The sequence below is a fragment of the Thunnus maccoyii genome, chromosome 6 (assembly GCF_910596095.1).
Source record: "Thunnus maccoyii chromosome 6, fThuMac1.1, whole genome shotgun sequence".
In the NCBI taxonomy this organism is placed as follows: Eukaryota; Metazoa; Chordata; class Actinopteri; order Scombriformes; family Scombridae; genus Thunnus; species Thunnus maccoyii.
The window spans coordinates 10,225,986-10,253,448 of record NC_056538.1 but is presented as its reverse complement, the minus strand read 5'-3'; the positions used below and the strand labels follow the sequence as shown (position 1 = coordinate 10,253,448).

Genomic DNA, 27,463 nt, shown 5'->3' with positions numbered 1-27,463 from the left:
GACATGATGAGCTTTAGATGGGCTGAAAAGGACGTTTTGTTTGTTGTCAGATTTGTTTTCAGTTGCCAGGAAATCAGTTAGCACCAACAATTTACAATTCTACTGAACTGGATATGGGGTAGGCGTATGATTGTAGTCTTTACCCTGCTGCAAACAGGATTGCCCACTGTATCAGCAATATGCAGGCTAAACATGTGGATTTTCGGCAAAACAGAACACACAGCTGAGCCTATGTACAAAAGCAGAACTAATCTATGGTAGAAAAACATCCCTACATAGTCATGCGGTGAGTTCACCTAGTACAATAGCAGACAGTAGCACAGCACATCATACTTACAGCACAAAGGAACCTTTCTTACAGTCTGACCTTGAAGAAAAGGTCTACATCACCATTCAAAAGATACAACTCTGCACTCAAGTTTACATCTCCTGAGATTTTACCTTATTAGATGAAAACATTCACACTAGAATATAAGGAACATGGTACAAATAGTAAGCTGTTACTATTATTATTATTATCATTAGTGGTACTTGTTGTAGTAGCAATATTATAACATATTTGATATCACAACAAATGTCCAGTGTATCATTCTGATCTGAGTTGATGAGCTGGACACTGTCACAGCTGATGTTGCACCGCCATGAGTAAGCCTAGTTTATAAATGCCAAGGGCACAACTCCATTCATGTCAACACTAATAAAGGGCTGTGTGTACAGAGAGTAGAAGCCATCATTAACATCTGTCGCCAAGGGCAAATGTGTGTTAGTCATTCTCAGTTATTAGCTTTGTGCAATTTTCTGGTCTTCCAGATGTTTGTACTGTACATGTGCTCCATAGCACATGTGCTAGTGCTGGTTTTTGTTGTTACCATTACCCCAGGCACTTTAAGATGGGCTGCTGCATGACTGCACCATGTGCAGTGCAGCAGAGTATCTCCTGTATAGTATGCATGCAATGGAGGCTCTCTGCCATCTAGTGGTGATCAGTGATATTGAATGAATTCCAGACAAAGGAAAGCTCAGTGCAGGGTTACTCAGGTCAAATAATGCAAGTGTAGTGATTTCCGTTCAATAGACACATAAGCCTGCTCATCTCAACATAAACAAGGTGAGAAAAAATATGAGTTATATGGATGCTAAATGAGAATGAAATTCATACTGATTTCTTTTTAATTAAAAATTTATTTTAATCTGTGCAATAAAAAATATCCAGTGGTACCATTAAATGGCAATGTTTGTGAAAAAAAAGAATAAATTAAAAAACAGATACAACTGTTTGGGAGATGTAATTAAAAATCTTACAAATGAGCAAAATACAAGTAGTATTTCCAGTCCAAGAAGTAACAGCGTGAAGGTTTGTGATCAGTTCATTTTTGTTTCACATGAATTAAAATGTACATTTAAAATGTAGTTAAAACATGCCCCATAAATCCTAACAACCCTCTCATTGAAAACAAAATATCTGACTTAATAAAATTGAAAATGAGACTCATATCATGATGAGTGTATAAGAAATAATCCAGACTGATTAGATTTGCAGCTCACCGATAAGCATAAAATCTCTGGACAAAAGAACTCCCATTTCAGCTGTAGATTTGAAATGCTCATACGATGTATAAGCCTGTGCCATTACATGGTCCTAAAAACAACATCAAAGCATTGCAATTATAAAAGATCTGACGTAATCAGACTTAACTAGCTAGGTTGGAGCGGCAACAAACAGATATCTGAGTCACCACGTGAATTGTTGATGTACTGCAAATTGACTTTGAAAGTTGTGATACACAAAAGATACAAACCCCCAAAAGTGACGCAAAATGCAGAGCCACATTATAAAAACATCATACCACTTCATAAATCAATGGAACATTGTTAAAATAGCAGTTAAAAACACTTTTTATGCCTCTCAGTTCAACAAAACATAAGGTGCCAGGGAGGTAAACGCTCTTCACAGCTAGATAGGTGCCAGTCGTGTCACCAAACGATGAGTCAAAGTACCAGCAAAATGTCTTGAATCCCACTGCAGAAGGCACATTAACATCTGATGACCCAAACCAAATGCAATTGAGATTTGGTGTTAAATCATTTTTGGATTAAATCAAACTGGAACAGTGTTATGTACTGTATGTGTGTCTGTGCAGGTACAAGATGGCACCTAAATCCTCCAGTCTTTTTAAGGCTTCAGCTTCATGATTGACATCATGGTAAGAATTCTGCAACAGGGAGAAAAAGACACATCAGTATTCATAGAACTGAGCAGAATGCAAATGAGAAAAATGCTTTTCACTATGCAACAGACTACATTTGAGGAAGATGACTGCGACCCACCTTCATAGATTTCATGGTTTCATATCCATAGTAGTGGATAGGCTGCCTTTGGGTCTTTGAGGTTGGATATCCAAAACCAGCAATGTGGACCACATCACAGTAGTTGAGAGCAACAAACACAGCAAGGATACCCGTGGTAGGATGTACCGGATTCTGTAACAAACAAAACTTAATGACAGCGCACAGTATTGATTCTGTGCCTCCTGGCAGACCTTTAAAGCTCCTATGTCAGGATCTGAACATTGTCGACATTGGTGCCTCCTAGTGGTAGTATCAACCCTGGCACCTGAGGTATGGGTTGAAAGCAATACAGACAATGACATAACAACAAATAAACATGCCATCAGAATAATTTGAGCACATGAAAATTTGACACAAAGGGGCTTTAAAATGTTGAATCATTTGCATAATCCACAACTAATTGAGCTGCCCTATAGCCAATATTAGAAAATAATGTTTGATTGAGCAACTCCCACATTAAAATCTTTGTGCTGAAATGTACATTCACACAACATGACCTTTGCTTGATGTATAAAAGGGGTTATGAAAGCAGCATCGTTGTAAAAAAGCTAAAAGCTGAGGGTGCATCTCTTGTATAATGACTCCTCAAGTAGGCGGGATTCTTATGAGTAAATTGCAATCTTTCATTTTGCCACTAGATGGTAGTAGAGGGCAACATAAACTGCTTGGCCCTCCTGCCTCTGACTTGCAGTTCATCAACACAAGCCTTTCCATGTGCAAAATTGTCTCTAATGACTTAAGCATTGTTTCATGTGAACTTTTAGCAAAATGTACGCACTTATAATTTGTAATGACATTGAGCTCTTGTTCCTACAAAGGTTATATGAACTTATTGTAAGTTGCTCTGAACAAAAGCATTGTCAAATAGATTTTATGTAATATAAATAAAACATCTGTCATGTGACCTTCTGGCAAAACAGAAGAACTTATATTACAATAACAATATTTTAAATGAATATTGTGAATCAGAGATTTAACTTTCCAGGTAGACCTACAGTTCAGATTTTATCTCAAACAAAGATAATCCTCATATTTGCAACAGCTGACCACTTACTAAATCCTCAACCCTTTGTGGAAACTCATAATAATCTGGATGAAGTGCTTTCCAGCTTTTTCACCAAACAACAACAAACACTGGATATCAGATGTACTGTCCAAACATTAAAACAGCTTTAATCACAGCCTCCTCTTATGCAAAGTACCTGTGCCCTTGAACCCCTTCCTACGTAGCAGCTTTCTAAAAGTCTTTTGCATTGCTTTACAGCACTCTTACTCCCCATTGACAGTCTCTCCCTGCAGTCTGGGTGTTTTCCAACAGCTTACTAACTTCTCTAGTATGGCCTCTTCAGAAGAAAAAAGCACTCTTGATTCCAGTAACAAGTAACAACTTCTGGATAATGTCCCACTTGATGTTTTTTGAGCAAAACACTTGAGAGATTGGTTCACCTTCAGCTAGAAAATGTATTCAAATTCTACTTTCAAATATTTAAGAGGGCACTTGGCACAAAAGCAAAGTGCTCACTGAGACAGCTTTGTTCAAAGTTGATAAAAAATATACCAGAATCTTGGATGCCATAAAATAAGTGTAACAGGCAAGTGGATGAGATTATGAAAACAAGTTGAAGAAAAAAGACAAAACACTTCACATCTTCCACTCCATCTTTGACAAGGAATCTTGGGTAAATTGCTTTCTACTGCTAAAGGAAGAAGAATCATCTTTCTACTGTCAACAATCTAATTAAAGCATATAATGCCCCCAAAATACTGAAAATAATCTTGAATACTTAAATGTACTTTTTACAAGCCTTCTTACAATATGTCAGACATAATTGTTTCAAAAAGCATTGCCAGGATCCTAAAACCAAAATGTGTGCACACTTCACGCTCTTTGGTTCACTCCAAACAAATCACTCCAATCAAATCTTCAATTAAATCTCTTTACTGGCTGCCTTTGAGCTATCTAATTGGCTTTCAGGTGCTTGTCACTGTTTTCAAAATATTTCATGGCCCTGCTCCTGAAAAGTTTATGCCCTGAACACATTGATGCATTCAGCTGACTCCTATGAATTGTTGCTCGCTCTGGGACTAAAGCCCACAATGATTCTGCATTTAACTATTTATCAAAAGTTTCTTCTGATTTACTGACTTGGTTATTCCTACTGTTACTGCATATCACTGTGAATTAGGCAAGCCCTGTTGACATTGATCAACGGAAAAATTCTTAAATGACAAAGTAAAAATAAATCTCTGCAAAAATATGTATTTACTCCCTTCAAAACAATATTTAATACAGGTACTTTGGGCACAAACTACTACAGCTTTGAGTTGATAGTTTTTTTCCCAGCTTTGCATCGATAACAAATATCTTTCTCATTCATACACACAGGTGATCTCTGCTCAATTTATGCTACATAAAAAACACTGACTGCAGCTCCGATGACCTATGGACATATCATAATAAAGGGATGAATGCAATGTTATTAAAACAATAAACCGACTAAGTCCAAGATGAGAGGGTGGATATGTATTATTGGCACTGCAAATGTTAGCTGGTATCACTGATGCACACCCTGATATGTACTATCTTCCAAAGGGATTGGTCAGGATAAGATAAAATATAAAAATACAAGATATAAAGGACATTGCAAACTCACCTTCTGGCTCACTCAAAGTCTAAAAGAGATTTAAGTTTGAAGATCACAGAGCACGTTCTAAGAAACATACCAAGTGACTCCCTTAGTTTGACTTTAGCTGCATGTCTTCCCCTCTGCCTGTTTCGCATGTTTCATATCTGTCTCTATATCAGAATGGTTACTGTATTTACTTCTTGAAAAAAATATATATAAATAAAAAAATGGCAATGTCCTGTGCAGCACCACACAAATGAATTTCATGTCCTAAGATTAGAGCTAATATAAATTTTACTCAGTTTAGCCACAGTTTTCTGCGTGTCACTTGATCTGCTTTTTTCTAAAAGCACGAAAAACAAGATATGAAACTAATGTGGGATTTAATGAGGTGAGACATGTTTGTTGTGTTGTCCCTGCTGAGATTTCCACGTGTTGTTTGCTTTTTCCCCATATGACTCTGTCAGTGATTATCCACGTTCACAGAGGCAAGAAGTAGAATCACTTCCACATGATCTGGAGATAGAAGTCTTTCTATCCCTTTTCAAACTGTTGCACGCTTTCCCAACAGCCTTTTCATATCTCTTTCCTTTGTAGTGTTCCATGTTCTCATCAAGTTTCCTCTGCTTGAGCCTTATCTGCAAGGACATTTCTATTGTCCAGTGTCCCACTAGTGTAGTGCATGAATCAGTGTTTACAATGGTCTACTTCCTACATTTGCTCTAGCCAGGAATTATGATTGCCCATGCCATCGATTTTTACCAAAACTAAAAATTCTTTGTCAGCTGACTAGATTCAGATAAAATAACGTATGTCTGTGCCCCAACTAACAAAGGCAAACTCTCCAATAGTTCAACATTTTGTGAAACATGTTTTCTTGCTGAGATGTGAATGTATGTGAAATATGAAGCCACATTCATCAGCTGATAAGCTTAGCTTAGCATAAAGACTGAAAACAGGGGGAAACAGCAAGCTTGGCTCTGTCTAAAGGTAACAAAATTAGCCTACCAGCACCTCTAAAATGTCAAGTTGCAGTTTTACTGGACAGGGTGAGGTGAAGGGAGTGGGTGCAGACTGTTTCTTTAGCTTTTAACCTACAATACCTTTATCAAAGCACAGTGCCTAAAAGGCTCAGATGTAAGTGCAACATTCAAGCAGATAAACTTGCTATTGCACTGAGCGTGACTGTCTTTTTTTTTTTTTTTTTTTCTTTAATTCAGAATCTATTGAGCACCCCACAATGGGACACAGCTGACATTCTGTGTGTATTAGCCTCATGTGGTCACCAGCACACCGGCGAACACCAGAGCTCTGCAGCAGCGCGGCGCATAGTTTGGACGTGGGCCCGTGGAGCCTTGGTGAGAGGGGGCAACGGAGGGCTGCATACCGTCACCACTGCAAGCCAGACCTAAAAGAGCTCAACACAGGCCTGTGTTTGGGGAGAGGGGTGTGAACATGTGAGTAGTATGTAGGTATGCATGTGTGTCTGAAGACACACAGAAAAAGAGAGGAAGTAAAGGGGGAAGAAAAAATTGGTTGCATGTCTGAGAGTATGAGTTCGTGCCTGTGTGTGTGTGTGTGTGTGTGTGTGTGTGTGTGTGTGTGTGTGTGTGTGTGTGTGTGTGTGTGTGTGTTGAGGGGAGCGCTTGTCTATCTGGCCTGGTCATTAGCTATGGGAGGGTGGGGTGGGGGTATCTGCAAAGAGATGGTCTGCACAGTCAGGAATCCTGGTGATATTTGTCAGATGAGGAATACAGAAAAGGGGAGAGAGACAGAAGAATATGGTGACAGAAATATAGGATTCCATGACTTCTGCAGCAAGTTACATCACTATTGTTTAAAAGATATGTTTACAGCACTAAATAAAGCTAATTCCATTGTTGAAGTTTAAAACTGTTCAACACAGTAAAATTTAACTGCCTATGGACCCAAGTTCTCCCTCCAGCTACATCCCTCTATCTCTCTCTTCCTCCTGCCCACCATCCTCTCCCCTTGGCCCTCTCCGTAGAGTCTGTGCAGATGGTGCAGAGCTCCTGTCGGGCGAGCCCGCTGGTCGCCTGTAGGATCTCTTGCCTTCCCACTGCTCACTCGTCTCATGCACCAGCCAGTTGTGTTTGTACTGCAGTCCAAAGCGGTAACACCCCCCCCGCACCCCCCTCGCTCTTTGACAAAAAGGGCTCAGGAGAGGGGAACAAGCAGAACCAAAACAAAACTTGGCTCCGGCCCACGTCAGGGACAATCCCCACCAAACACACAACAAGCCCGCTTGGCAGATGGGATGCAATGGGCCAATAAAAGACTTCATTCTACATGAGTAATAGCCCAAGTCGAATCCCAGGGCGTTTCAAAATCCAAGCGCGTGGGCCAAACATGGAGTCAAAGTCCAATTTGTGAAACGAAAACAGATCAATGGCACACTGCAAAAAATGTCCTCTTCGTGTTTTCTCATTGCATAATCACTGTTCTTAAGCCAAAGTTTCACAAGTTAGGTTGTGTTTCGGTTCTGGTTATGTTATGTATGTTTTAACTTGATGAATTTATCTCTTCTTTCCTATACTTTATATTCTTCTTAATGGATAAGTAATAGGTAAGATTTCATCGGCCCCAAAGTAAACAATCCCACTGAGGTTCAACAAAACCTTGAAATCAGGAAAAAACAATGAAGGTCACAAAATCTGGACATTTTCCTATGAAAGCAGCAATAATCAGTTTTGCAGAGAAGGAACACTGGAAGCTGTCCCTTTTCTTAAAAAAAGGCATCTGGTTGAAATTTATACAATATTTTGGCTTGCCTTTAAAAGCCAATTATTTCCCAGGGATTCACTGTGCAGCCTTGAAGACATGGGGAGCTTATCTTGTAATGAGATGACAGAATTCCAAGCAGAAGCTAATCTTCATCATGTCTTGCAGTAATTGGATCCACAAAATCACTATTGACCCAGCTAGATTTCATGAGAAGTGCTTCTTCCAGTAAACTGTTTATCACAGCGTTCAAGACGTATCACTCGAGGAGCTGTGGCTAATCAGTGGATGCTCCATCCAGCCTTGTTAACATTCATGTGGGAGGCAGTGAAGGGCAAAAAGGGAAAAAAAAACTGAGGTATGGGAGAAGGGGAACAAACAAGAGAAGTGGTTCCAGTGGGAAAATTGCAGTTGAGGATGCCAGAAATGGTCAATATTAATGAGCTGCAGCAGAGGAGAAGCATCACCACCACAATTTTAGACTCATTAAGCTACAGATTTGATTGGTTTGGTTCAGATCAAGGCAACAATTTGGTGTGGACTTTGACCAAAACATCTGTTTCTAAAACTCTGATCTCCTCGCCTGCAGCTTGACAATTCTCCAAACATTTAAGTGGAAGCAATCTCTCACCTCTTTATTTTTGGGGTACAGGGGGATCCGTAAGAGTCTCTCTGCTGTCTGGTGCAGAAAGTGGGGGTCCAGCACTCTGATTTTACTGACATCACCCAACCAGATTTGGGGAGGGGGCTTCCAAAAGCCTTTCCTGATCTGGGGTGCACACATAAAAAGACAACAAGATAAGTCACAGAGAGGCAGATGGGGTAAAAGGAACAAAAGCACAGAAAGAGTGAGAACGAAACTGCTATTTTTGGTCAGCACAGTGAGCTCATTTACACAAACAGAGATGCAATTGAACCTATGACTCCCTCATGTCTGGAGGCAACTAAATCAATGTGCAAATTAGCGGGTAATGACCCTGCAACTATTAGCAGTGGGAGGCCGGAGATGCCTTGAGCAACAGAGTGAAGGATGTCTGCTATGGAAACTACATTTAACTCTGAAGGGCACTGGCATCACTGAACCTTTCAAGGACTGGGAAAGAAGCTAAAAGGAGTCTGTTTTGAGGAAGCGAGGGAGGGAAAGGAAGTAAGACAGAATGACATGACATGCATGCATGTGTATGTGCGTGTGTGTGTGTGTGTTTGTGCGAGAGAGAGTGCATTCTCACACATATCCTGTACCCTCTTCTCATCATAGAGGATCTCTTTGAGCCACCGTAGATCTTGCTGTTTGAAAGGCACCAGGACCATGAGTGTACTGGGCTCGTTGTGCAGGCCGGGGTTGTAGGAGGCCGACTCGGGGTAGAAGAACCTCATGGTGGTCTTGTTCCCCACATCCTCCTCATAGCCCTTCACTGGTGCGTCATTCAACCTTAGGGAGTTGACAGGATACAGCATTGTTTCACTGCTAGTTTCATCTCAAACTGATAAAATGACAAAAATATAGCATTTTTTTGTTGAATCATACAATCACATCATGGTTTTTAAAACATTTCTGAGCATTAAAGGGAAATTCCAGTATTTTTCAACCTTTGTACTCTCTAGCTGTCTACCTAGACATTCAAGAAATGCAATTCTGGCTAAAGTATATCAGGTTAAGCAGAGCAAGCCTCCTGAAGCCAATTCAGTTTTACTTGAATCATTTCAAAAACTTGGCCCTGCGTTGAAAGTATACGTAGAAATTAGCCCCAAGGATTAGTTATTTTAGCTAACTATGCTTAACTAACCAAGCTAGATGTTTAGCCAGCCAACTAGCAAACTATACATCTGCAGTAATAACAAAGTTCTATTAATAATCGTTTCGTATGCAGTCACGTACTAATGAAGTATGTCCTTTTAACAACCACTTTTTAAGGGAAATAGTATCAAGTCGCCAACTGTCTTTTGCTTTCAGTATGACTTGATGATTCCCCAATTCAGGAAACTGTTCAAGCTACTGTTTCTTCAGTTAATATTTGTTCTTTTTCTGCTTGATAAAAGGAAATATGTTAATGTTTAGATTTAAATATTTGCAAGTGTCCTGAGAATGTTGGGTGTGTACCATTTAATCACCTGACCAGGATGTTTTTGCACTCAGGTCCCTCTCTATTCAGTAATTTCTGACCTTTCCACAGCTGACTGTCTGACAAAAAATGAAAAAAAGAGTTGCCTGCAAAGACAGTATGAAACTACTGACACACACTCCAGTGTCCAGGGCTTACATTTTGATGTGTGTTTCATTATGAAAACATCCCTGCTTCATTACTTCGAACAAATCCCTAATAAAACAACCTCTAAAATCCACATAACTCGTTGCTTGACCCATTAATTAACACAGTAACAGAGACTAAGACTGTGTTTGGTTAAATTATTAGCCTGCACTCATGTCTTGACAGGTTTTAACAATGTCTAGCGGGGTTTCTATGACAGAACCAGTCCAGCGACATCAAACTCTCAGGCATGCATTGAATTTTGAGTGTCAATAACCTTACTCTACTTGGCCAGGGAACGATTAGCTTCTGAGAAGAAAAAGAGAGATGTGAGGGGAGGAGGTGGGGGTTGATGGGGGGAGAAAAATGCATTGTGGCCAGGCCAAATTCTGGCTGTTTGAAAGAGGCTTATAAAAACTCAGAATGCATGTGTTCATTCCTAGGCTTTAAAGTCAGATTTGCAGAGTGCCTTTGTCCCTGAGTAAACAAAACGCTTTCCTTTGAAAAAAATTTCACTTGAACCAAAAGTTTGCTAATTGCAGAGAGGACGGCTCTATGTCAGGGTCAGACGGTCACACAGTCGGATACTGTCCATGATTAGTCTGCAGCCAAGTGAATTTATATCACCACACTCCCCTAAGCATCTGTCTGTTCCTAATCAGTCCGTACAAGCTTTGAAAAAGCCGAGGTTCCATAGGTGTGGGTAGCAATTTGGTTTAATCTTGTAACACTATATTATACTATGTAATACTTATACTATATACTATTTAACAATACTTTCATGTGTTGTTATTGTTTTTGCTTACCGAATGACCACGTCATATTTGTTGATAATGCTTCCCAAGGAGCTGTTTTTGATGGCAAAGCCATTGCCTATGACTACACAGGTTCTGCATTCAAGGCTGCGGAGAAGTAGACCACACACACACACAAATACACACACACAGTTGAAATTTTCATCTATTTTTGTAGTGGTCTATGGACTATAATACAGTAAAAGAAAATGAATACTAGAATGAAAGAATGAATACTATACAAAATCAGAACCAAAACCTTTGTAATAGCAAGCTGACCCTAAGTACCATGTGCTAAGCTGCTCACACTTACTTTTCAATATGGGTTGGGACCTGATAATTTGCAGCTACAGCGAGAACTTTCAGTAGTTGCAGCTCTGAGAGAGGAAGTGAGAAAGGGAGGTGTAAAAGGTGCTGTTGACAACTTTGACAACTGTGAATGCAGAACAACAGATCACATCAGCTGTATATCACAGATGAAAAAGTATGATCTATGGTCCTGATTTCAATATGTATCCAGAATGACGCTATGTAATCTTTTTTTTCAAAACACTCTAACTTTATGACAGTAAAGCATCACTAATATCAAGTCTGGTCATGAATTCAGTCACAGAGTATTAAAAGAGTTCTGTTTATCTGTGATTTACTTTGGCAGAGGTGAACATCTAAAGTGAGGTTAAAGCTGGTGTTAGTACATTAACATATAAATGGCTCCTGTTAAAAAAACAAAAACAAACAAAAAAAAAATCCAACACATGAGCTGAGCAGAAAGAGCAGCGGATAATGTAGAGTCAACATACCACTGCCCTTAATGCCATAAGGTAATGCCAGCTTTGACAGATGCTCTTGCCAGAAGAAATCCTCCAGTTTCAGAAAGAGCTGTGTCCGTCTGCTAATGCTGCGTGAGAAATGTCAGAGCAGGAATTACAACATAATACTGTGCACAGGGTTCCACTGTATAGATGAATTATGTTACAGGAGGTTTTGTGGCTGAGAGAGAGCGGAGTGGTATGAATGAGGCGTAAGACAGTGAGGATGAAGAAAACTACTTTCATTTTTTGGCTATTCACCACCATCAAACCACACAATGGAAAATACCAACTTCACTGCCAAACAGTACAGCATTCAGAGTGGCACATGGAAAACTGCTTCATGTGCTTCACTGATGCCTTAACTTTCCCAAATGTTCTGGTATCTATTAGGCAGGTATACCAGGCTCATTATAAGCAAACCAGCCATTTACATGATGTCATTCAATAGCAATTTCCCTCATTAAAATCTTCCTTTGTTGGCATATCTCTGCTGAGAGGAAGGAAAAGAAAACAACAACATTCACAGAGCCTGTGGAGTGAGACAAATGTGGCAGGTTGTAATACATGAAACAACTGCATTTCTGTGTTCGCTGGCTTCAGACTCCAGCTGTTTATGACCTACTGTCTTTGACAGTGAGTCTCTCAGACGTTTATTACCCTCATGTGCCAGCTAGCTCTACGTGGGCGATCGGGATAAATCTCTGGGGAGGGGTCTAATCAGAGAAAATGTCACTGTGATTGCTTGGAAGGCCTCCCTGCAACTGTAATGACTGATGTGAAAATCCAAGAACTGCCGACCAGGAACACATTGTATTGCAAATCATCTTCTTTTACAGGGGTAAACACAGAGATTATGAATCTGGACTGTTTTAAAGGTCAAGGGCAGCTGTGGAAGGTTCTACTGGGCTGAAGAAATAAACAGCGACCTTGGAGGAGTTTGGGACAAACCACAGATGGAGGCCATATCACTGTTTTGTAACAGAGCACACAAAAAGACCAACAGTAAATATACAGCTGAATAAACTGATAATAGTGCAAGAGAAAATAAATGAGAGGGGGGCTCGGGGCTGTGGAACAATGATTACTTAACAAGGCAGAACCTGAGGAGGACAGAACAAGCTATTGTCTGCCTCCATAAAATGCAACTTTATCAAGAGCTCCTTTCTAGTAAATGCTGGTTTTAATCTCTCGCTCTGTCAACCGTTTCATCAAGACATTCCACACAAATTACTAAGACTTAATGTAATCATGACTTAGATGGAAAATCTTTTTTTTAAATAATAAATCCTGTTCTTTGTCAAATATGTTTTTCCCTTCATGAATCAGTTCCTGGAACCTGGCACCTTTAGTTCAAATAAAAATCTTGGCATGCCATCCTCCCTTAATAGGCCATCCACTCCCTTCAGTTTGTAAAAAAAAAAAAAAAAACATAGACATGCCATTACTCACTTAAAGTCAAGGCTCTCCCACTTCTTCTGAGTAAGCCAGCCACCACACAGCGACTTGCTACTGTTAAGAGACTTGCTGGTGCCTCCGTTGCTGAAAGACAGACACACTGACAATCACCACAACTGGCATGAAAACTACTGCTGAATTCATAAAAACATAGTGTGCCAGTAACTGGGTCCAGAGCACTCAAAAAGAAAAAGTGCAAAAGTGGGTATGTGTGAGGGCCTAAATTGACCAGCAGCTTAGACCACTGGATGATCAGAATGTGGGTTGTCTCCTTAACTTTTAGTGACTCAGCACTTCACAGACCTCATGAGCTTACTTTTTACCAGAAATGGGCATTTTTGTAATCGAGTGACCTCAATACCAAAGCAATGGAGAAAGAAAGACAGAGACTAAGGAGGGAAGAAAGAAATGGTTGTGTTAGTGTGTGTATTTACCTCTGAAGTATGACATAGCAACAGTAGTATGTGACAAAGGAGATGAGGAAGACGAGAACTGGGATAAGCCTAAAGCACCATGCTGGAGTCAGAGAAGATAAAAAACAAAAGCAAACATACAGTACACACATTTTAAAATGGGATCATCATATTTCAGATACAACACTGTTCTGGCTGTAAAGTCTTGACCCTTTAAAATCCAATTTTAAGTTTTCATGGTTATTTTAAAAACAAAATCTGATCCTTTAAATAATGGAGTGTAATTTCAATCAATGAAACTAACAAATGAAAGCTTTTGAATAAAATACAGCTACAGTTGCCATCCAGTTTAAAGCAGGTATAGTATCAGTACCAATATATGTACTGAAAAATGAAACAGAAAGTAATAATGGATTTCCAGTAAGACCACAAAAAGCGCTCCACCCACTATAATCTGAACATGATGTAGAGTAAAACTCACAAATTACAATGAATTCTTAAGATTTAATTTTACCCATTCAATATAATCTAAAACTTCTTTCAATACCAGTCATTAACAATTACATATGACACCACAAACTATGCTACATATCCAAAAACACGCAGCAAAAACAGGGAGGACTAAGTTACAATTTGGAAAATTGGGATTAAAATGTTCATATGCACTGTAATCATGAGTGCTGTGTGCTTGATTTAACCAAAAATTACTGTGAGTGGGTTTTGGAAAACCCCTGTTAAGTTGTCCAAAGCCAGGAAATGTACCCATATCTTAATTCAATTATCCTCAGAACTGTTTCAGTCATCTCTGCTATTTTTTCCACTTATGTAGACTGGACACGGTAATGAATTTTCTGTCCTGGGACAAAAGGGAAAACCATGTATAAAACTGAACATCAGTGGTATGTTCTTGAATTTGGAAATATGGTTACTTGCTTTCTTGCCAAGAGTTGAGAGAGAATTTTCTCACATCTGTCCCTTAAAGGGGACATATGCTTTTTATGATTTTCTGTTACATTTATACTGTTATGATGTCGGATGTCTGTTAAACGTGGTCAATGTTTTAAAACTTGAGATGAACATATGCAAAAATGCTCCCTGAAACTCAAATGCCAGGGCTTCAACCTGCTCTGAGCACTTTGTTTGTAAAGTTACCCCCATCAAACTGACATCAGATCTCTCACACATGCCCACAAATGGCCGTCTGTTCCGTAGCCTTTGTTGCTAAGGTTGATGCTAGGGTTGTTCACGTTGTCTACTCTTCGTATTTTGGATCGGATTCAGGCTTGAACATGCATGGATGTATTTGAGAAGTTGACATTTTAAGTAAATAACAAGAAAAAGAGGTAAAACTCTCCTACTACAGTGTACTGTATGTTTATGTAGCCTCCGGAGCCAGTGGAAGTCTGCAGAGACAAAGCTTCCGGAAGCTGGCCAATCAGACTAGACTGGGCTCCTCGGCAGGGGGGCAATAAAGAGACAGCAGCTGGTTTTTTGAACTGTAAATTTTGCAAAGGTATTCCAGTAGAGCCCCAGGTTAAAAATATAGACCAGGAAACGAGCATAATACCTTCCCTTTAAATATGAAGTTAAAGCCAGCAGCAGGTTAGCTTAGCATGGCAAACAACTGGAAAAAGGGCAAAGAGCTGGTCTGGCTCTGTCCTAACAAAATCCATCTACCTGCACCTCTAAAGCTCATTAATTAACACGTGATATCTTGTTTGTTTAATCTGTACAAAAACAGAAATGTAAAAAGTTGCATTTTTACAGGGGGTGAAGTGTGGAACTACTAGGTACCGCTACTAACACCAACATATAGGGCTATTTGGGAACCAATAGAACTTTTGTCTTGTCCTGCTGAATGTCCATGTCTATTACAGACCACATTCTGTTAGTTTGCAAAGGTTAAAGCGAATGATGAGTTAAGGAGTCAAGGAGCACAGTAAATATTTTATTCCCCACCTCCCTCTGTAATGTTAATCCCATCCGAATGGGGTTTAAAACTGATGTTTGGTGATAAACCATATTTCAAACACTCTGTAGCACTACAAAGTTCTGTACTAACCAACTATAGCAACCTTCAATACAGCTGCCACCGCATTTCCTCTGTTTATATCTTGCTCTACTGTATGGGGGAGAGAGTCCAGCTTTTCATCAAAGGAAACTTAAATCAAATCACTGTGTTAACAATGTTATCAACAATGTTTGATAAGTGACTAGAAGTACATTATAAGACTCTTGTTGCACACGTATGTTGTATGCATATGGATGGATATGTCTGCAGATTTGAAAGGAAAAAAAAGTTACTGGTGGTAACCCAATGAAAAACAACAGTGGTTATAATGTAGTAGTAGTATTATGTAGGTATGATCATTAACCTGTGACAAAGTGCATTTAGGGCCATGATCATCTAATCATTGCATGTGAAATAACACAGTCAGCATATCAAACAGAACATCAAACTTAGAAAAAAGTCTGATGCAAATAATTTGCTGTATGCCCACAACAAATCAGAGCAAAGCGTTAACTACATCTGATAAAAAAATTATAATTCTTTTATGCACAGATGTCCTCGGCCACCCGCAGCAAAAGAGCTTACTTTTAGTTGCCTTCTGGGACATCTTCACGTGCTCCTTGGTCCTCTCATGTCTACACACTGCATGAGATCATCCTGGTAGCAGTTGAAGAAAGAGGAAACACCAAATATTAGCACCTCCTTTTTAACAGCTTTATGTAGATAACATCCTTCACTTCTGAGAAGAGGATTCATAGGAGATTGGAAACTAACTGTCAAATGAAATACACAGTGGTTCACTGAGATAGTAGTTATCACTCACATGCACACACATACTGTGCTAGAGGTGCGGTTGGAGGAAACCTAAGTGGCCTAGAAACACACAAATGCACGGAAGCAAAAACAAAAAGCAAAAAAACAGGAAAGATAAAGAGAGACATACCGGCGTAAAAAAGAAAGAATAAGAGAAAGAAAGACAGTGAGAGAAGGGCAGCAGATGAAGGGAGATCAGTTTAAGAGAATCATGCTAGACTGACACTTCGTCCCTGAACTGAAGGACATACACCATAAGGCACCATCACAGCTTCAGCACTGCGTGCTTGCTTCAACTGTGCTGTGGAGAGGCTGAGGTCAGATTAGGGCTTAGATCAGATTAAAAGGCATTTAACGCAACGCACATCTGCCTATTTAATGCACAATGCACATCTTATCCACGATCTTTCTCACTCATAAGCCAGAGCCCTTCAGAATCCGAACGGTATTGAACATGCCTGACACCGCTTCAGAGCCAAGACACATCACTGAAGATCTATGGCAAACTGAGGGAGCACACAGCTGAACATATATTTTACGATGTGTGCATGTGTGTGTGCACATGAACATGCTACATTGCAACAAAAGTAAGGCAATACTGCTGTAAATCTACTAGTAAATCACACACACACACACACAAACTTGGAGACAGCGAGGGAACGGAAACCTCATGATCGATTAACACCACCACAGGGACGTTCAGTGGATTTTACTCTACAATATGTGGACACTCAAGACCCTCCCAGTGAAACAAAAACAGTGTCATTTCATAACAGAAAACATGATATGATATTGTTGTGTCTTGAAGTTGGGTGTAGTTCCTTTGACTTGTAATGCAGCAGGTTTGTTTTCATCCTGAGCCGGATATGAGGCTGGTCTGTGTTTATTTAAAGTTGTTGTTTAGGAAATGATAAAAAAAAAACTAAAGAATGTGGACAGTAGCAAACTTCAGATGTATCTTTTTTTTCATAAAACAAGCAAAGTTATGTTTCTTCCACTTTTTGATAACTGAACGATTGTTTAAGTCATTTATCAAGCAAAATGCCAAAACCTCTCCTTATCTCAGTTTACCAGGTATACAGGAAGGATATGCTGTTTCTCTCTGTTTTAAACCGGAAATGGTTTCACAGCTTTTCACACGCATTTTTACAGACTAAACTATTCATCACTTAATCAAAAAAATAATAGAAAGATCAAACAAAATTCCCTGAATGACTTCTTTAAATGTAGTTGATATAATTAATAGGGCTGGGTATCGTTAAAAAATTGAACGATACTTTTTTCAATACCAATTTTATAACATTCATTTTAACAAAAAGAAAATGACATTAAAGTACAAATCTTTAGTTTTATTTTTCAGCTCCTTGGCATTTTTACACACTCAAAGCAGTTTCATAACATAAAAAATATAAACCTATTTACTACAGTCACTTTCATACTGTTGACGCAATCAAGCTAATCTTAGCACAACAAACAATTCAACCCATAATGTCAGCTAATGAAGTCTGGATGTGGCACCCAGCATGTGCTGTGACTGTAATGACATTAAAACTCACCAACCAGCAAAAGTCACTAGTTTTAACGTTGGTTGGTTTTAAAGAGAAAGTGTGTTGAGTGCAGACCTACCAATCTGTACACATTTTGCGTAGCAGTTAATGATTTTGACATAACATAACAAAATATGCTGGCATGATTTGTAACTGTAAACTACGCAAAAAGCTGGTGACGCCTGTGAGTTCAATTGTGCACATGCACAACTGAACTATGTAAATCATTTTGTATGTAAATGACTTTATGTATATGTTTGCAAATTGTGCACAATAGTTCACTGTAAGAAAAGCAATGATTTGCATCTGACACATATAGGTCTCCGAAGTGGTTGTTTGCAAATTGTGCACAATAGTTCACTGTAAGAAAAGCAATGATTTGCATCTGACACATATGGGTCGCCGAAGTGGTACTCAAAATATTTGTCCAGGGTTGGAAGGTCTGTGAGTGTCTCAAGTCTAACAGCAAGAGGTAGCAGCGTCTAGCCTGCCGAAAAGCAAAAGAAGAAGAAGAGTTTGACCAATCATAGCACCAGATTCATTCCCCCTGCCTTCACCCAAATATGAAGCTGCGATGATCCTGATTGACAAGTGTATAATGTCATTTCAAGAGACTGCAAATCAACAGCAATATACATCAATATTATCCCTATTGTTCCCCCTCCTCACTGCGGCTGGCTGGTTCCTAAGGTGAGGACAATTCTTTTAACTCCTTTGCGAAGGTAAACGGATTGGGGTAGATGTGGAAAGTTGAAATTGAGAATTTAGTTAACTTAAGTTAACCCAGACCTGCCAACCTTGGGCAAATATTTAATGTTAATAATGTCACGTAATTTGCACCTGGACTTGTCCCTGTAGTAAAAGCATAAAACAGTCAGACACGCAAGTCATTGGAGGATATCTGCAGAACATTTCCTAAAGCAAATAGAACCACAGCTCTGAGCAGAAAGTAATAACTCCTAAAATGCAAACTCAAGGAACAGGAAGTTGGATCAAAACACGTAAGTAACCTGTAGGTAAGGCAAGATCAAGCTGTATTGAAATATCGAAGATAATGATACTATGAATCATTTGACATCAATACAGCGGTGGTTCGGTGGCTGGAGAATGGGCGCTAACACAGCGAAGCAGCCTCTGTGGGACCATAACAACACAGGAGTCCACAGCTGACATAGCAGAGCCTCACAAGACACTATTGTCAGGTAACATGTTTTGATCCAACCTCCTAATGAAACCCCTGTAGATACTGCGGCTGCCGCCGCTGCTGCCACCGCCGTCATTGCTGTTTATGTTGAGAAGCTACAGTCAGATGTTCCAGCTCCAGTCCTGCTAGGTGTCGAACTTTGGTACCAAATGACAAGAATTTTTATGATACTTGATAGTATCGAAGTGATTCGGTTGGTACCCAGCCAAAACAATTAATAATAACAAGTATCACAGATTCTTCTGACGTAGGGCCTACCTCAAATAAACACATACATAAATATTGAAGAAATTGTAAATGAGCTTCACTGCTACACTTTCATGTCAACAAAAAATGACAATATTACAACAGGGGATCTTACCTTTTCCCTCTTTCATTTCCAGTGACTACAGTATATCCAAGGTTCAGATGTAATTAACCTGGGCTTGTCCCTGAAGTAAAAACATAAAATAATCAGACATGCAAGTCACTGGAGGATATCTGCAGAATATAGGAAAATAGATCCACAGATTTGAGCAGTAAGTAACTCCTGAAATGCAAACTCCACTCATGCACTGCAGGGATTCTTTCATAACTGAAGTGGATGGATGCAGTATTACTACAGATGCATTATGTCTTAGGTTCATAATACAGAAATTTTATCATCAGATAAGGTCTTGGATGTTGACATGTTTTACAGTCTGACATATCCTGACAGAAAGTCACACAACAATTTTGATATTTAAGTATTTCATTTTTTCAAGTAAACCTGTCAACATTGTGTAACGTTATGTAATTTGCAAGCTAGCTTGCTTGTTCACCAGGCATATAAATTGGCGAAGTAACGTTAAGTTATACTGTCCATGTGTCACAGATTGTTAAACGTGACTTCTAATAGTACTGTACTCATAATCATTACTGAAGCCAAATCCATAACTGTAATGAGAGGAGCAGATCATGGCAGGATGAAAAAAGCGAGTGCATGTGCCACAGAAATAACGTTACCTAGAAAGTTACCAGGAGGTATGTGTGTGTGTGTGTGTGTGTGTGTGTGTGTGTGTGTGTGTGTGTGTGTGTATATATATATATATATATATATATATATATATATATACAAATGTTTCCCATGAACTTTGAACATGATTGAGGAAGTAACAACAGCTGGATGTATTGTAGCTCACAGGAGCATAAATCACAGGAGACACAGAAGGCTCAGGACCTCCTCACAGGCACCACAGGCAACACAAGAACAGAGCAGCACAATGGCTGGCTGTGTGCGATGGCGTGAGGCAGACTGACACTGGCAAAAGTCCTCAAGATGTGAAGGACCGACAGAGGAGCAGCAAAGTAAGATTCTGTCAGAACTGCACTTCACCACAGATGTTCTCAAAGCATTGCTGTAAGTCTAACCGTGGATCACGAAAAGAAATGCAGACAGACCACTTAAAGAGCTTAGTCACACACTGTAGTGATTAAAGATGAGTCAGGCAACTACCACAGAATAGCACAGTGGAAGTAACTAACAGTACAACAATAAGTCACAATACAGGGCGTAACGGATTTATTGAGATTCTGAACAGCTGACCTTACAATGCAGTCAGGACTGACGTTAAATGATGACACGGAATGATCTTCTTTAAACCCCTATACACCTAACAGCTGATTTCCCTCCACCACAGACACACTGGCTAAAGAAAATCATATGTGTGTTCTGCTCACAATAGAAAATCACCTCTAAAACACATAATCCCAGAATTTAATCCAGTCAGAGGAGCTAAATCTGGTGCCCATTTGTAACATTTTGACCCCTTTTATGAAGAAAAGCTTTCAAAGAAATTGCAGTCTCTAGTCAAACCTTTTTTGCCTCCTAAAAGCATCTGTATGTGAAAAGGCACCTTAAGGCAGTGAATGTACAGTAGATGACACATGCTGATTCCCCTGCACAGGTTTCATGGCAATCATGCTGAAGGAAATTTTAGTCCAGGGTGTGGCTTCCCTTCAATATCTTGATCCTCTTTGTCGACTGCCCCCAGGTTCCCCTACTTATTTTTTTTTTTTTTTTAAAGATCATGAATCTTTCAACAATTCCATATGATGCAGAATTTGCTAATGGACCGAGCATTTTTTTTTTCCTTCTCTTCTTTCTCATTTTTAAACATACAGCACCAGTCAAAAGTTTGGACACACCTTCCCATTCACTTGAATGAGAAAGTGTGTCCAAACTTTTGACTGATACTGTACATGCATGCACTAACACGCCAAGACAGGTGAACGCTCATTACCACACTCATCCATGGTATGTCTGAGTTGCATCAGTTCTGCTTATCTATAATTGTGTTATTATTTACGCTGCAATTTTGCAATTGCCATTCTCTACCCATCTTGTAGTTTTTAGCAACTACTTTCCATTATGCAATTTCAGTAACTGTCTTTCACTTTTGTACATTTCAATAGGAAATGTTTTTCATGAAAAGAGTTTTAATGCAAATGTGTAATTTGTTTGTCTAGCAACTATGATGTATTGCCCCATATACGCAAGTCAACCAATTTAGGATTATATACAGACTAATCTATTGGGATTCTCCTCTACTTGTCCTATTGCTAAACGTAGCTAAATATCATTGCCTTGGAACATAGGGAAACACTTAGTCAACATTTCACAACAGGAACTCCACCAAATCCACACAAAAACATATTTTACTTACTCACTAGACTGGTAAACTTAAATCTTCAAAGCTTTCTTAGCATATGATTCATATTTTTAGTCCAGCCTCCTTTAAGATGTTAACAGGCCACAGTACTTGATCAAATTAAAGGAGGTGTGAGTCATGCTTCATGTTTTGGGACATCCCCAACTATGCTGGAAACAACAATGGAGAAATAAATAAATAAATGACATCGAAAGTGGAAATTAGCATGATAACAATTTGGTATTATTATTAAAGTATAATCTGAAATTTTTGCTACGTAGTTGTGTAAATATAAAGCTGCCTGGAAGTTTGCAGGCACACCCCTCTTTGATGACTCAGTACATCTGTCCAACTCACTTCTTTGGAAATTAGTCTGTTCTTAATTAGTTCTAGTGTTTGCTCAGTTGTACTTTGGCAGCAGCTGACCATTTCCAGTTGGTCATCACAGATTGTTCCCACACTAACATATTGAAACAAGGTTACATTTCTTTGGGCTTTTTTTTCATTCCCATCTGCAAACAACTGCACACTGTCTACACCCATAAACTGTTAATTATTTGCAAAGATTATCTATATGTGACCGCAAAAAAAAAGGAAGAAGAGGCGGTCTCAGGACAAAAACAAGGGGCAATAAAAAATTCAGTTGATTGTACATTGCACTCTGCTATACTTATATGAGGAAGAAAAAACTTCCTTAGCTTAACAGTGTCAGGGGAATAAAGGGATGCCGCCAGAGATATTACACAGGTTAAAATGTCGAAGAAAGCTATTTTATGAATTTGAGTTTTTGCAATTTCCTCTGCACAGTTATTTCGTAAGGTGGGAACTACAAAAGTTTCATTTGTTCTTCAGTTTTTATGCAACGTGTGGGTGGACAATTAGAGAGGTGTAACCTAAGTGCAGGGCTGTAAAAGATCCAGAATATGAAAAGTGAGAATGAACAAAATACTATTAAAATCAATAATATATTTAATGGGATCTCACCTACGACAATACCCTCATCCCATTACCATTTCCATTTCATTTTAGGAACCACTATTGAGTCTCGTTTGGTTAATTTTCTTACCCTGAGACAGAAAATATAAGTGGAGAGAAAGAAACTTTGGTTTGACTGGTCATTCTTTGTCATATTAATGTGTGGACTAACCAAACTAGGAGGCTCCAGGGCTAAAAAAAACAAAAAAAACCTGCAGGTCCCTATTGACATCCCACATAACCAGCACATTTCTGTGTCGTGCACATATCCTGTGGCACTTCAAGTAAACGCCACGTGAGAAAATGAATCTGTAAATTGAAATAGAGAAAAACTTACTGATACATGGCTCTTCTACAAGAATAATGCAGGATTGACACAAGATTATAATTAAGTGTTTATATTCACACACAAATTTGCAATTAATCAAATTACCCAAATCACACTAAGGCCTGGGGTCCAAGAACTTCAGAGGCCGGTAATCCAGCTTTGCATATATTCTTTCAATAACAATAAGATGTTTTTGATTTGATAAATCGATGAAAACCCCCTCAAGGACCCATGGAAGCCTGTGGGCCTTCACTGCAGAGTGAAGTACATTAGAGTATGGTTAAATTCCCCTGAAACTTATGTTTTGAGGGCAGAGGAGTGCTCAACACATCTATCATATTTTCAAACCAGATTCCTACTAACGTATTGATTCAAAAGAGGAGTGAGTCATTACTGCAGAGGTCATACTGTGGTCTTTCAGCTGGTTTGCTACAAGTTGCCATGTGCTAAATATCTCTAAGCTCCATTAAATGCAACATCCATGGAGAAAAAATCTCTCTTATGTAGCCGCTGCTACAGTGCCTGAAATCCACAGCCGAAAATACAGAAGCAGATCTAGAAGGAACAAATTCAATTCAGAAGAAAATAAATAAATAAAAACCAGATAGATGACATCAAAGGTGACATCATCATGAAAGACATTAGCAATCAAGAGTGGTGCCAAACAAACTACAATGTGATCATACCCACACTAACAAGAAATGATATATAATATCCATATAATACTCACTGATCCCAATGTATGACTGTATAATAAACCCACTTTTCCAAACAAATGCACTGCATTCAAGAGCCAGGCCCTCTTTATGGCCAGTCCAAAAAGTGTTTCTACATTGACACACTTGGCCAGACACACGTGGCCAATTTCCCAAATTTTCCCAGAAATTATTTATATAATTAACTGGAAACACTGCTGTGCATATAGAAACAACTCCCAAGACGAAGCTAGCCAATATTTGCTTTCCATTACGCAAATTTGGAGGATTGTGACATACAGTATCTTGATCCAACTGTGAACGTCAGTGGCTCAGGGCCAAACAGGAAAAAGGATCTATAGACGACGTCGATGACAGTATGAAGAATGACGGCATCAGGTTGAATTACAACTGTAATTTGACTTTTCCAATTTATCCAGTTTGCGCTCTTCTTCAGGTTAAGAACTTGTTAGGGAACACTGTTGTTTTTTGTCTCCCGCAGGACGAGATTGTTACATAACTTACATAAAGTTGAGAAATAAAACAGAGGACGAAACACCTTTTTCACAATACCCACTATTAGTTGTTCTCATATAGGCTATTATTTTACACTATGGTAAACTAAAGAACATGTGGTTCTTTGTATACAAGAGTTGGCCTAAAATTTAGCTATGTTTTGAGGGCAGATGTGTGTTCAACACAGCTTTCACATTTTCAACCAGACTGCAGCTAACTGATTCAAGGACAAGCAGAGTTACTACTGCAGAGAGCAAAACATAGTCTTTCAGCCAGTTTGCTCCAAGATCCAGATCCTTAATATTACATAGCCCCATTACATGCCACATCTGAAGTTAAAAAGAACTGCGTACAAGGTAACAGATTTGAAACAAACCAAACATGAGTGTGAAGCAAAAAGCTGGTGAGTTTTCAGCAGTAAGCAACACAGAGGACTGATGCATCAAAAACCATTTTTGAATTTCTTGATGACATGATGTTACTATGTAGAGCTGCAAGGATTAACCGTATTGTCAATTGACAGAAAATTGATCTGCAACTATTCATTAGTCACTCATCATTTTTTAAGCAAAATTGCTGGTTTCAGCTTCTTAAATGTGATGATTTCATGCTTTTCTATGTTCTACATGATAGTAAACTAAATATCTTTGGGTTTCGGACTGTTGGTTGGACAAAACAAGACGTGAAGGAGTCACATTTGACTCTAAAAAATTATAATGGTCATTTTTCACTGTTTTCTGATATTTCACAGACCAAACAATTAATCAAGAAAACAATCTGCAGATGATTGTTGCAGCCCTCTTTCTATGTTACATATAAACAATATAAAACAGTACAAAGGCAGCTCCTTAAGCTCTAAACTATCAGCACTGGCAATTATCATTCCCTACAGTATCACTGCCTGATTGTTGGACTTGCTGAGAAATTACATTTTAACCAAAGTTTACTGGCAGACTGCAACTGAAGCTGCACTTAAAGTCAGATTAAATGCCACTGATCACAGGGAACAGAGCACTGTCTGTGGTTAAATACATTTAGGAACATATGACATTATACAGTCTCCGTCCTAATCTACATTAACCATCCGACCAAAAGAAAAATTAAAAGTGATCACACTGACACGTATTTAGAAAACAAGAGTCGCACCAGCTAAATTAAATTTGACATCTTGTGATCCAATGAGGCCAGTTACAACAGAGGAGGGCAGCTTTATCCCTCCCCACAAGCATGTACAGAACTCCTACAGTAACACACATACAGGCTGCACTGTTAGCCCGCAAATGATTGTAACAGTCATACCTACTTACCAGCAGTGCTGCCCCGACAGATGAGGTTTAATCCTCGCAGCGAGCCTGTTGTGCTGTACGTACAATGATGTTGATACCAAGTTCACGTTGCTTTTGGTGACACTCACTCCATGGGAAAAAGAGAAATATGCATCTGCCAGCAGCGCACACACCCGGGTAGAAGCAGTGATGATACTGGAGTCTCAAAGTTCATGTCTATGAGCAACTCAGCGGAAACAAGAACCATACACACGGTAGTTTACTGTTGGTCTGACTGGCACGAAGTCTGCAGGGCTGATATAGCGGATCTCTTTCTCTCTGTTACAGCGCGTTCCCTTTTCACTCCATGCAGGAACGCATGCGCACGTCGGTAAGCGCACTGGCTGGCTGCTGGAGGACAGATCTAAATACAATGGCTGCAAAAACTGTACAAGCCGTAACTTGATGGTGCTGGCGTTGCTGTGGTTCACAGGTTATCGACGTTTACAGTATGATCAAGGTATGAGCATTCCCCCAATGCCTCCTCAATCCGCTTCAATCTGGACTTTACTCCCAGAGGGAACAACATCTGGAGACTGTTGGCTGTGAATTTGTAAGGGTTTTTAAAATAATTTTTAGACATCTGAGGTCAAGTCAAGTCAATTTTATTTGTATAGCCCGATATCAAGACAATTTTTCAGTCAATTTTATTTATATAGCGCTAAATCACAACAAAAGTTATCTCAGGGCACTTTTCACACAGAGCAGGTCCAGTGATGGAAGAAGTACTCAGATCCTTTACTCAAGTAAAAGTATGGTACAGCAACAACAATACAGCAATGTAAAAATACGTCATTACAAGTAAAAGTCGCAAAAAATCCAACCTAAGTAAAAGTACACAAGTATTAGCAGCGAAATGCGCTTAAAGTCTTTAAGTAAAAGTTGTGGTTTCATTTCTCTGCCAGATATATTATTATACATGACATCATTAGATTACTAATACTGAAGCATCAGTGTGTAGGCAGCATGTTACTGTTGTAGCTGCTGGAGGTGGAGCTAGTTTGAACTACTTTATATACAGTTAGCTAGTTTAATCCAGCGGTTCCCAACCTAGGGGCCTGGCCCCTCCAAAGGGTCACCAGATAAATCTGAGGGTCGTCAGATCATTAATGGCAGAGGAAAGAAGAAAAAACAAAGGTCTGATACTCAGATTTGTTTTCAGTTGTGGGGCTTTTCTCTAACTTTTGATTTTTGGAGAAATATTGGATTATTTGCACACTTACTGAAATTAAACCATGTGAGAAGTTTAGAGGGAAAAATCACTATTTGGTGGAGCTGTTAACAACTCATAGACATCTGAAATGTGACCCCAACTACACACTGCTTTTTGTAAGATGTGAAAAGCCAAAAAGATTGGAAACCACTGTTTTCATCTTTAACAATGTGTTGTATTTTAAAATCTTGTTATATTATCCATTGTGTCAAATCTTCAACTAATAAGTAACTAAAGCTGTCAAATAAATGTAGTGGAGTAGAAAGAATATTTCCCTCTGAAATGTAGTGGAGTGGAAGTATAAAGTAGCATCAAATGGAAATACTCAAGGAAAGTACATGTACCTCAAAATTGCACTTAATTACAGTACTTCAGTGAATGCACTTAGTTACTTTTCACCCCTGAGCAGGTCTAGGCCATAGTCTTTAATTTAGAGAGACCCAACATTCCCCCATGAGCGAGCGCTTGGTGACAGCGGCAAGGAAAAACTCCCCTTTAACCGGAAGAAACCTTGAGCAGAACCATGCTTTATAGGTGGGCAGCCATCTGCCTTTACCAGTTGGGTTGAGAGAGAAAGAGGGAGAGGGAGAGGGAGAAGGGAGGGAGAGACACAGAGAAGCACAGCAACAACAATAATAATAGAAATATGACTAATAGCAATAGTGATAGCAGTGGGCAAATATGACTAATAATAATAGTAGTAGCAGTGGGCGTCAAGCTGGACCA

The 27,463-nt window shown here is 39.2% G+C and overlaps 1 protein-coding gene across 2 annotated transcripts; it reads right to left on the bottom strand.

Moving 5' to 3' along the window:
• Nucleotides 1-1,162: 1,162 nt before the first annotated feature.
• Nucleotides 1,163-25,780, bottom strand: st3gal4 (ST3 beta-galactoside alpha-2,3-sialyltransferase 4). Of its 2 annotated transcripts, XM_042413743.1 has the most exons (12): nt 25,507-25,780; nt 19,378-19,447; nt 16,038-16,109; nt 13,463-13,544; nt 13,023-13,112; nt 11,562-11,659; nt 11,075-11,138; nt 10,774-10,869; nt 8,961-9,150; nt 8,350-8,487; nt 2,329-2,481; nt 1,163-2,213 (listed from the first exon to the last, which is right to left on the bottom strand). In XM_042413743.1, exons 3-12 carry the CDS (start codon nt 16,057-16,059, stop codon nt 2,115-2,117), a joined length of 1,032 nt encoding a protein of 343 aa, XP_042269677.1. In that variant the 5' UTR covers nt 16,060-16,109; nt 19,378-19,447; nt 25,507-25,780; the 3' UTR covers nt 1,163-2,114. The 2 variants fall into 2 exon arrangements, with proteins under 2 accessions (XP_042269677.1, XP_042269678.1); XM_042413744.1 differs by lacking the exon at nt 19,378-19,447.
• Between the last annotated feature and the right edge of the window lie 1,683 nt (nt 25,781-27,463).

What these genes read in the sequence shown, in the direction of transcription:
- st3gal4 (XM_042413743.1), bottom strand. Translation starts at nt 16,059, where the DNA reads ATGTCCCAGAAGGCAACTAAAA. An exon ending in GTCCCAGAAGGCAACTAAAA is followed by an intron (nt 13,545 to 16,037) that starts GTAAGCTCTTTT and finishes CTCTGACTCCAG; the next exon opens with CATGGTGCTTTAGGCTTATC. An exon ending in GTCCCAACCCATATTGAAAA is followed by an intron (nt 10,870 to 11,074) that starts GTAAGTGTGAGC and finishes ACTTCTCCGCAG; the next exon opens with CCTTGAATGCAGAACCTGTG.